Genomic DNA, 12,300 nt, shown 5'->3' with positions numbered 1-12,300 from the left:
AACAACAACAACAACAACAACAACAACAGCAGCAGCAGCAGCAGCAACAACAACAACAACCGAGGGAATCAATGAGAGCTGGAGGACAGGGCGTTAAGGCAGGTGATGACGTAGGACAGCAGAGGCCCCAATCAGGTCAAATAGACGAACAATCTGAGACTTCAGTCGGTTCGTAGAACTTGGTTGATAGGCTTTTTTCATTAAATATTGTACCTATAATTGTGAAACCCTCTCACAATTTTCAATTCATTCAACTGGGTTACTAACAATCTGGAGCAATCTGGAGCAATTTATAGGACATGAAATTGAGTCCGTGACTAGAAAACGGCCTTTGAAAAAGGATTTTTTACATCCCAGAACAGCACAGAAACAGCATAGTCGTTTTGGGTCAAAATGTGGTGTCAGAGTACAGGCCACTTGTTCACAAACAGTTGCTCTAAAAAACACTACAAGGAGAACCCAACAAAGATTTATGAAAAGACCGGAAAAAAACTGTTTAGTTCAAAAAATAGCACAAATTTGTTCTCTCTGCATGGCGCAATTAGAAGCTTGATGTTTTCTACTCTTCCTCTAATCCTCGGGTACATCCAGAGGTTAGAAGAAACAATTCAATGTCGAAGTCACAGATAACATAGATGAAACAAAACTTTTTCAAACTCTAAATTTTTATATTATGAGCTCAAAAAACACAGCTAACAAGGACCTGTGAAAAACTTTTACTTGGGGCTCTATAGGAAATCAAAAAGAATCAATTTTGTGAACAATTGTGCCACAAGTACAGAAAAAGCTATCAAAAAAATTTTTCTAGAAAATTTAGAAGCAAATTTGGTTGACAATCCTTGATTTTGCTCAAAACAGCCTCCAATCAAACAAAACTTTTGTTCCTTAGCAGAGATATTGCTTTGTTTGTCAATGCGTAACTTTGCCACCCTTTGTCCATTTTGGAAGTTGTTTGGAATTTTGACACAAAAGCAAAATATAGTTGAACTAAAATTAAAGAAAAAATTGAAACCAAAAGACCAGATTTTGTCTTAAATGTAAGCTTTTGTAGATGGTTTTTTAATCTATGCGGAATGATGCTAATATTTTGTCTTTAGTGGAGAAAACAACACCTGGGATTCGAAAAATATGTCATACACAAAAAAACTCAAGATATTTTATTATCAAAATAACGCTCAATGAAAAAATCGCGGTGTAAGTTTGAGTTCCAACAGAGGCATTATACGTCTAATAAGTTTTTTGTTGATTTTGCTCTTGAATATTACAGAAAAAGCAGCAAAAAACTGCAACAACATCAATTTCTTCACGGATAAACAAAAAAAGAATACGTTGCCAGTGCAAATTTATGAAAAGAACAAAATACAACTCAGTTTCCTTCAACCCAATTTGCACATCAGATAAAATAAATTCCTAATTGTATCAATGGCGCAATTTCTTAGGAGAAAAGCTCACAGTTTCAAAATAAAATTGACTTGATTGAATTCGAGATCAAATGTTTTCGCTCCTAAATTGGCTTTAAAAACGCAGTAAATTGCCAAAAAAGGAAACAGAATTGATATGCGGTCTCTGAGGAAAAATCTCATGACTTCTTGAAGAAAAGTTTATTTTATCAACATAAATTTTATCAACATAAGTTTATTTTTTTTGCCACTTTTTGCCAAAATTAGAGGCAAACAATTTTCTAAATCAGGTGCAAGCGCATATCTGCTGTTTTTGCTTCTTTTTGAATGATTTTCTAACACATCACATCACAATATTATCTGAAAACATAACCGAAATTACAAATAATCTGTTCGTTTTTTTCGAAAAGTGAACAAAAAGTGTTTGTGCTTCAAAGACAATGCCTTTTTTCTGTACTTTAAAAACAAAGATAGCAAAAAACGATGAGAAAAAGCAGTCACTTGTATTTCGACAGCTTGAAATAGACCGCTGGAAAGTTCTAGATTAGTAATCCCTTTCAACTTTCTTGGCAGTGCTAAGAGATGTGCAGTCTGTGTATACCAATGTTTCCCATGGATATGATTTTTTCAATTAAGCAAAAAAATTCCTCAAAATTTATAATGATGGTAGAATTTCAAGTTTTTTCTGATTATCATCACTGAATAAAATAGTTTTCTGAAACAAATTCATAAACATTAGAAGTGCTTTATACAAAGAGTATGGCCAGTATATGGAACAATTAATACTTTCTTCGTAATGCTAACACTAATACTATGCGATTGCAGTTCACTGAAGTTCATTCCATATCATCAAACAGTTTTTTTTAAACCTAACACATGTGGCACTTAATTCCAGTTTCTCTGAAAAAAAATTATAGCATTGTTTTTTTTCATTTTTCAGGAATATGACTTCTTAGAAACAATGGGAAATAAGGCCATAAATCCCATTAAAGCATTTAGCGAGGCTAAACGTCTCATGTGCGATAGCCCATTTCTATTTAAAGCTGAATTTCTTCTAATAATTTTATCGGTGTAAAAGTATTGAGCTCTGTCTAGAAAACTATTAAAATCACCTTGAAGCATGTTTTTGATTACTTGTCCAGCATTTTGCTTTTGCCTAATTTGTTGGATGCTCAAATTTTCATTTGTAGCTGCTCACTAAGAAAAATATTGTGCAGGATTTGCTATATTGCGCAAGAAGATGCTTTATTAACTGTTTTTCTCGATTCGAGAAAACATCTTTAAACTTTTTTAGGAAAGCCGGCTTTTAAAATGAAAATAATTTTATCTTGAGAACAACCTTAGGCGCTTAGACCTGAAAAAAGAATCTTCTAAAATATTGATTATTTAAGAACCTTGAGGTCCCAATGGGCCCATTTAGTGATAGTTTCTCACCGCTTGGTAGGTAGAGTTTCAAGTTGAACTTCATTTCCAAATATACAACATCTATACATATATCTAGATATCTGTACGTTCAATGTATATCTAAGCTCATGGCATCGTTAAGAAAAAGTTTCAACATTTTAGTGAAACAAGGAAGCTCGTTAATGTGCGTTTGCAAATGAAGTTCCGACCCGAGCTGATCTACATTTTTGACTTAATTGTCAACCAAATCGGGAGATAACCAAAATTAGATGTTTGAGTTTAAAGAAAACGTTTCGCACCCAAACTAATTGAATTACATCATGCCATGCCACATTACAGGACTCATGAGATCTGCCAATAAAATACGAGAAAAAAAATAAACGAAACGAAAAAAAATAACGGCAAAAAATCAATATCTAAATTTAAAAGCACATAGCATAAAACGTCAGAATGCAATCAGATAAAAATGTGACAGCACAATTTTTTTTAGCTATACAGCAGATGTGATTTTTCTTTAATGAGACTAGGTAAAAATTAAGAAAATTAAAGAGGCGCAATTCAAAAACCTCAAAAACCTCAAAATTTAAAACAAATAACAACAAACGTTTAAAAAATCATTAGCTTTTAGCAAAATAATACTTCCTACATTTTGAATAAAGCAATTACGAGACTGACAGGAGCTGTCGTTGGTCAGACTAAGCCATAGAAACGGTTTAATGATGCAGAAAAGCTCATAAAATTCCAAACAATCTGCGAAACACAAATTATTGAGGCCATTAAAATCATTAGCTATTGTCTAAAAAATTTTTTATTTCGATTGTTATCGATGCTAATTGAGCTCAAATTATTTAATGAACGACTAGATAAGCTCACAAGGGCCATTTTTGAAAAAATTGCGCTCTGTTATTACCCGAATGTTGTAAAAGACGAGGAAAAAAACACAAATATTGACCACTCACAAAATGTTTATGAAAACAAAACAAACAAAACATCAGTTGCGACATTATATCAAAAGATGGTTTTGTTTTGAATTAGAAGAAGTTGGATGGTATCTTTAAATGATGATAATATGTTACAAGTTGACGAGAAAAGGACAACAAAAACAATACAAAAAAACAATACAGAAAACAAACAACTAAAAATTTTTTTTAAGAAATTGAAATCGAATGACGTCATAAACTTTTAGACTATTCGCTATGAACTGACTGCATAGAATAATTTCATCTCTTCACTCCTCAATTTGAAGCTTTTGAGACCTTTCAGCATTTTACGACTACATAGAATAATGACAGCAAAAACAGCAAATCCTTAAAATGAGACAAAAGTGTGGAAGCCATTAAAAATGAACTGTTGAGTACAAACATTTCCTTTCTCAACTAATTTTTTAACAAAAATAGGATTCTTTTTTCTTAAACTATAAGACTTCAAAAAATCAACAAATATGATCAAATATCTTAAAACCACAAAGTCTTTGAGGAAACCCGTCTTATCAACGATTTTAAACGCAATAGCCTTCAACGGATGTCAGCAAATACACTATGTTATGCCTCGTTGGGAAAAGAAAACTGTTTTTTGTTGACCAGTTGTCAATAAGACATCAGAATAAGTCTTATGATTATGAAAACATTAACAAATACAGGCAAAAACCAAAAATTCATTAGAAAAGTGCGAGAGGATGTGTCCAAGCCAATAATTCCAAAAGCTTTTCTCTGAAAATTTTATCCATTATTTTTTTAACGTCTTCTCTGAGCTAATGGAAACTATCAATGATAGGACAATGTGATAAGATTCCAAAAGGAAAAAAAATTGAAAAAAAATCCAAAAATAAAAAAAATATGAAAATTGTCGCATCCATGTCATGAAGCCAATAATTGAAGATAAAACAACTAAGCAAATTAATTTGGGTTGCAGTAGAAATGACAGGGGTCCTGTCATTACTGAGATTGACTTAGAACTCACAAAAGTTAGTTTAAAATCGGCTAACGTTCAAAAACTTTTAAAAATTTTTTTTAAGGCCTTAACAGCCATTGTCTGTCCAATCAAAGCAGTAGATAGGTTCACCTAATGCTCATTAGGAAGACTTTTGCACTTTTAATCAACGTGTCCATGGCATAGGACTTGAAAAATTCGCTAAAATTTCAAAAAGAAGATCAAACTTTCATTAAAAATTACAAACACTCAGAGTCGAAGCCAAAAAAAATGAGCTATTCGTTGAAAGTCAATTTTCTGTTCATTGGGCATCATTAGAATGTAAATGAGGTTTGTCATTAATGGAACCTCGATATGAAAGGTGACTATTCTCTTAGTGACTTAAAAAACAAAAAAAATTGAAAACTTTTCTAAAAAAAAACAGCTCCCAAATAGAATTCGATTTTTTATAGTAAATTTCCCTGTGAGACCAGAACTAGTCTTTTAAATCGTCTTTCGTGTATTAGGGACACCAAATGGATGCATTTTGTAGCGTGAAACGTATTTTTGAATTAAATGTTTTTATAGAAAACTTGAAACCTCGATAACTCCTCGAAAAACAACATTCGAAAAAATCTTTTTAATTTCGACTTCTGCTCTGGACGAGCTTTTTAATGATACCACTCATATTTCTCTACGATGGCCAGAATATTTCGATCGGCCAAAATTGTCTGAACAAAAAAACCTATTTGGGTTAGTCCCTCCCCCCACAAGTGGGGTCGGAACAATCAAGAGACTGATATTTTATAGGAAGAAGCGTGAGCGCCTCATCATACGACAAGGGATCCAGGGGTGGAACCCCATCATGGGACAGGAAAACGGGCGACCCTAGGAACAAAGCACCCTCCTCTGAACCCAAAATGACAGATTGGTCCGTGGACACTGAATCAGATAAGGGACCCAAGAACATTCCGCAGAAAAAGTCCTTAAAGCAGGAGCCGAAAGAGTCCTTAAAGCAGGAACCGAAAGAGTCCTTAAACCAAAAGCAGCCTAAGGAGAGCCTTAGCCCCAATCAACATGTGGTGGAGCCCCCCACAAGTAGAGGAGCCAGTAAAGGTGCGGTGGAGGAAAAGCAATGGCCTGCAAGCATGACAGCTGTTCTCAGCGAAAAAGGTCGCCTTTTCTCGGTCTTGCAGTTGAAGTAATTTTAGTACTTTGATTTCGCATATTTGACGAGATTGACAAATCTGCTTTTCCTGACAAACAATATCAGTGAGATATTTCAAATAACCCAATCTTGTTGAGTAAATTTTGATTTAAAAAAAAGTCTTGAAGCAAGTCTGCTTTCCCACTCCTATATTAAATCCCCAGTTGAAATTTTGTTTAAAAAACAAGAAATGACCTTTTTTGATCGGTCTGGTCAACAGGAGGATACGGTTATGCTTCAAATTAAATCTGAGCTAGAGATTATTCCCATTCAGTTTGTGGTGTATGTTTTATGTCAAAACTTTTTTCACCACTATTATTCGGTAGATCAATTGAACAAAAGATAAAGCATGACTCGATAAATGGACATATGAATTTCACACTGTTAGTGGTTTCTATAGCCTGCTTAGAGTTAAGGTGTCAGGTTGACGTCCCAGACGAAAGATGTCCAGACGGAAGATGAACGCACGAGGGGGGGGGGGGGGGGTCGTGTGTTCAGGTATATCGAAAAACGCACAAAAGTCTAAAAATGAAACTTTATATGAACGCATGTCTAGTGTACAATTATTACATCATTATGGAGGAGCAAACGCTATTAAATGATGAAAATTGGGAAGAGTGGGCTTGTATTTCTGAAGTTTTTAATTTTATCAGGTTTTTTTTACTAGACCCAGATGCTGACGTCACATACGAGGCAGATGTGAGAGAAGAAGATGTCTCTAAATCAGATGTTGAGGGTGCAAGTGGTGACGAAGGAGATCTTGAAGGTAGGCTCTACTTATATTCCTGGAAAAAAAATTCAATTAATGAAAATGTTCACAAAATTCTCATTTTGAAAGTGTTCTACTTTTCACGTCAAGACGGGTCCATAGACTAGATATCCGAAAATTGACAAAAAAATATAAAATATAAATCTTTTGTGTTTGCTTTCAAACATAGGAAAGCTTAGAAATGCTCAGTTGCAACCGTTAGAAATTTTCCGTATGCTTAATTGCATATTTGAAGCAATTCTTGTGAACGTGTTGGTCTTTTCTTCAGCAAAATTTTTTCTTAACCATTTTTGCGCTTTTCTTCTAGAACACTCTGTGACTTCTCAATTGACTTTTTTCCAAACTTATCTTCTTCGATTTTGAGTGATATCAATTGCTCTCATTTTTTGCTAATGTAAAGGCATTGTGAAGTTGTTATAGCGTAGTGGTTACAATGTCAGACTGCTGAACTAATGACCCAGAATTCGAAAACCACCAAAGTTGTTATTTTTGCACCCAAAAACAATTTCTGAGCTATATCTCTAAGTTAAATTGCCCCTCGCTTGTAGTTCTAGAGCAATGTTTCCGAATTTAGCCGGTTTATGATTGGTTTTAAACGTAGGAAATCATCAGTTTGTTTGTTTTTAAACGTAAGAAAGCTTCTAAGTGCTCGGTTGTCAACGCTGGAAATTATCTGTATGTTCGGTTTCAAACGTGGGAAATTATTGGTATATTCCGATTTAAACTTGGTCGAATTTTTTCTGTATTTTATATACAGAATTTTAAACAATTTGTCGGTTTTCATAATAAAAAACTATATCGTTTCATTGCAAAAACTTCTTAAGAGTTTGAAAAGTGTAACATTTAAAACAAATTGCAACAATGTATTTGTATCCTGCCTTTTTCCTAAATTACTTCATAGAAACTGTTCTCTATTTCAACATAAATCTTGTTATAAGCTATAATTGTATACGACGCCAAGCAATTTTGATTGAATCATTAAATGTTTTAACGCCCGAAAACTAAGTTATTAGAAAATTGCGAAATTGCATTGTTCCTCGAATTTTCGAAATCTTTTTCACCTTGTCAATTATTGGTTCGGATATTTGGCAGAAAATAATAATTTTTCCAAACGATTACAAAATTTAAAATTTTACGGACCTTGCAGAAAACTTGTAGTTACTTCAAAACTGGAATTATTTTTCAAGTAAAATAAAACGGACACAAATTTAATTTAGTTTTTGCCGTTCGGAATATTCAGCACCAAAAACAAGAAAATTCCACCCGAATTTCTCCGGATGTCAATGCTGACTGCGTAATTCCGCATTTTCAGAAATCACATACTTGTTGCCAGCCGCAGTTGCAATTTCCTCAAGAAATCGTTATAGTCCTACTCCGATTTTAAAATAAGATCTGCAATTATTTTCGAACCAATATTAGAACAGCAAATAACAAGTGTGTTTGTTCTGCTGATCTTTGGACTGGTGCGCACTTTTGCAATACAATTTTTTGTTCCGACCCACTTGTGGGGGGAGGAAATATATACTCAAAAGGGTTTTTTTGTTCAGTCAATTTTGGCCGATCGATATATTCATCGTAGAGAAATGCGAATAGTATCAATAAGAAACTGTTCCAGCGTAGAATTCAAAGTTAAAAAGATTTTTTTGAATTTCGTTTTATTCGAGGAGTTATCGATGATTGAAGTCTTGTGTGAACACGGGATATTTGGCATGATTTTGTTCACTTTTAGTGTAACTTTTCTTCAAATTAAGATATTTTCTATAAAAATAGTATTTCAAATTTTACTTTCATGTCACAAAATGAACCAATTGTGTGTTCCTAATAAACTGAAGGCGATAAAAAGAATAGTTCTGGTCGAATTCTGTTTGAGAGCTCTTTTTTAGAAAACTTTTCTTCTTTTTTGCTATTTTAAGTCAACTAGAGACTAGTCACTTTTCATATCGAGGTTCCGTTAACGACAGACCTCATTTATAGTCAAAAGAAGCCCAATGAAAAAAAAACTTTTCCAAGGAATTGCTCATGTTTTTTTTGGCTTCGACACTGAGTTTTCGTAATTTTAAATGAAAATTTGATTTTCTTTTTGAGGATTGACTGATTTTTCGGAGTCCTATGGAATGAACTCATTGATTAAAGGTGCAATATGTTCCGTAATAATGACTAAGTGAACATATCAAGTGCTTGGAGTGGACAGCTATTGGCTGTTAAGACTTCAAAAATAATTTTTCGAAAGTTATTTTTGAACATTAAAAAATCATAAACTTATTTTCGTGAACTGTAAGTCAATCTTAGTAATGACAGGATCCCCTTCCTTCCTACTGCAACCAAATTTTTTCTGGTTAGCGATTTTATCTTTTAACTATTGGATAAAGGGCTTCAATAACACAAGATCTAAATTTTTTTTTGTTTTGTGGTTATTTTTTTATTATTGGTTACCTTTGAACTTATATCACATTACACATTATCAAAATATTGATGGCTCCAATTGGCTTAAAAAATATGTTCAGTGGATCATTGATAAATTTTCGGAGAAAAACTTATGATTTAATTGGCTTCAACAATTTCTTCTCGCTTTTTTCTACTGAATTTTTGGTTTTTGCCTGTTTTTGTTGTTGTTTTCATAGACAGCAGACTGATTGTAATGTCTCATTGATCATCTATAAATGACAAACGTCATTGTCACCACATCGGGTTATACTTGCGCGTTAAGACTTATGTTACTTTTGGTTACTTTTGAACTCTTATCACATTATCCAAATATTGGTAGCTCCCATTGGCTTACCAAAGACGTTCAGTGAATCAAAGATGAAGTTTTCAGAGAAAAATTTTGTGTTTTAAATGGCTCCGACACTTTCTTCTCTCATTTTCCTACTGAATTTTTGGTTTTTGCTTGTTTTGTTGTTGTTTTCATAGTCATAAGACTTATTGTGATGCTTTATTGATTAACAATGCCTGACAAATATCCCTTCCTACCATCGGGGCATATCGAGGTGTAATTATTGACTTCCATTGAAAGCTAGTGAATTTAATGGCTGTTAAGTCCTTAAAAAAATTTTTGGGAAAAGTTTCTTGGTCAGTCGCAGTATTGAGAGGAACCCTTGTTTTCTACTGCATACAATTTTAATCTGGTTTCCGGTTTCATCTTCTACCTAATAGTTTTAAGACTTCAATGCCACGGGTTTTCATAATTTTTTGAAATTTTTGGATATTTTTTCTTATTTTTGGTTCTTTTTAAAATCTTATCACATTATCCTTATAGTGATAGTTCCCATTGGTTTAAGAAAGACGTTCAATGGATCATAGATAAAACTTTCAGAGTAGAGCTTATGATTTTACTTGCTTCGAGACTTTCTTCAGGCACTTTCTACCAAATTTTTCGTTTTTGCTTGTATTTGTTGTTGTTTTCATAGACAATAAAGTATTGTAATGTTTTTTTGATGCAATATGAATGGCAAAAAACCTTGTTGTCCCATCAATTTAGCTTATTTACTTTCGTTGAAAGCTATTGAATTTTATAGCGTTGATACTACGAGTTTTCTCAAAAATTTCGTGGTAATTTTCGAATGTATTTGTTTCATATTTGGTGATTTTTCGAAGTTATATTGTTAAAATAATAGCATTCCATTGCTGGTAAAAAAATATTTGAATTTAGAACAAATTTTATTTGAAAAGGTCACTTTTTAATGCCTTCGACAATTTTCTCGCTCATTTTTTTTTCTTGAATTTGCTTTTTTTCTGTTTTTTTGTTCTTTAGGTTGCCATAAATTGCTGACCGGCCACATGTATACTTATTTGATTTTCACTGACCTTTTGTTTATTGGACGGAATGCGTTTTTAAACGTCTTTTGAGTGGTCAGTTTTGTGTTTCTTTTTCTCTTCTTTCAACACAATCGCGTAATAACAGATCCCAATGGTTTTCAAATGAGGCCCAGTTAAACTTAGTTAGTATCTCAGTATAAATTCTTTATCTGAAGTAGTAGAAACAACAACTGAATTAAAAGTATATAATACTCAGATAATAGCTAATGGTTTTAATGGTATCAATAACTTGTGTTTTCGCTAATTGTTTGAGATTTTTTTTGAGTTTTTCTGTATCTTTAGTCTGTTTCTATGGCTTAGTCTAACCAAAGACAGGTCCTTTTGGTTTTTTGTAATAACTTTTCAGTAGTTTCTCCACGTTTATTTAGTTAAATCTAATGCTTTTAAGACTTTTGAAATTTTTTGGTTTAAAAAAAATTGATTTGGTTTTTTAATTTCGCCTCATTATTCTTTCTCTTTGTTGACTTATTACCTAGTCTCATTAAAAAAAATCCATCTGCTGTATAGTTAGGAAAAGGTAAATTTGTGCAGTTAAGGTTTAATCTGACTGCTTTTTGATGTTGTTACTAGGTGCTTTTAAATTTTGATATTTAGTTTTTGCCGTGAAAATTTTATTTTTGATAATTTTGTTGTTTTTTTCTCGTAGTCTCTTTAACGGCAGATCTCGTTGGTGCTAATGAGGCATGGCAATATGTAATTCAATTAGTGGTTAGATTGTGTAACGATTGTTTTAAACTCAAATAGCTATTTTTGTTATATCGTCATTTGGTTGACAAATAAGTAAAGAATGTTGATAAGCTTGGGTCGGAACATCATGTGCGAACGCACATTAACGAGCCCCCTTGTCTATTGTCATCTCAAATTTTTTTTTGCTCGTTCAACCTCTTGCGCTGTCTGGTGATTAAATACAGGTATAATCTAAATTTTAAATAAATGTTGTCTTTTAGATAGTAATATTTACACAGTAACCAGAAAACATTATCTGTAATAATTTTCTAAAATTGACGACCCCCAGGAGTTTCTCTTAATATTGCATTTGAGATTTTTTTTATTGAGAGATCAATTTTCCGAATGAGAACTAAAAACGGTAAAGGTGGATTTTGCAAAAAAAAAGTTGATGACTATGGGGACAGAATACAAAATCGATTTGTTTGTGTTATAAAAATAAGTATTCCAGCGCGTTGGCCCCTAAGTATCCCATAAAACAAGATACTGGATTTTTCCTAGTAAAATCTGGGATCTTACCGGGAAAATTAACGGGAATTCCAAGATTTGCCAAGAAAGAGAAAATTGCGCATCTCCCGGCAAAGAATTCTGGGAAATTTATTATTGCTAACAGGGAAATCGGGAAGAGAATGAAACCCCGCCGGCCGGTTTTTCGGAATTTTTGCCTTGTTTTCACAGGAAAAAAAGGGGTTCCGATCGGATTTTAATGGAACCTGGAGTTTAACGGAATAATTTGCTGGGATTTATAGCGGAAAACAGAAAATTTCAGGATTGCCATCAGGGTATTTGGGGACCTTGAAAAACTTGATTTCGTCCGAAAATCTATGATCTATGGAAGACGATTGATTTTTAAAACATCCATTTGACGTTTCCTCTTTGGTTATTTCTATGTCTTCAGTTCATCAGGAATTAGGGGCGTACCCTAGTCGAGCTTACGCGCCTATCTTGTAAGATCTTGTAAGAATCTTGCAAAAAGTGCTTATCTTGTAAGATCTGGCAACCACGCGCTTATCTTGTAAGATTCTTGCAAGATTACATGCCTATCTTGTAAGAGTCTTACATTTAACGCC

At 33.2% G+C, this 12,300-nt stretch overlaps 1 protein-coding gene across 1 annotated transcript in view; it reads left to right on the top strand.

Annotated features, from left to right (window-relative positions):
* Window positions 1–12,300, top strand: part of LOC142337993 (uncharacterized) — a 244,820-nt gene that overhangs the window by 86,729 nt on the left and 145,791 nt on the right. Inside the window, exon 25 of the mRNA XM_075387627.1 lies at window positions 6,629–6,685. Within this exon, the coding sequence (XP_075243742.1) occupies window positions 6,629–6,685 (57 nt within the window). The remainder of the gene's footprint in view (window positions 1–6,628; window positions 6,686–12,300) is intronic.

The sequence above is a fragment of the Convolutriloba macropyga genome, chromosome 4 (assembly GCF_964194025.1).
Source record: "Convolutriloba macropyga chromosome 4, txConMacr16.3, whole genome shotgun sequence".
Lineage (NCBI taxonomy): Eukaryota > Metazoa > Xenacoelomorpha > Acoela > Convolutidae > Convolutriloba > Convolutriloba macropyga.
The sequence above is the reverse complement of the archived record's forward strand: the minus strand, read 5'-3'. Positions and strand labels throughout refer to the sequence as shown.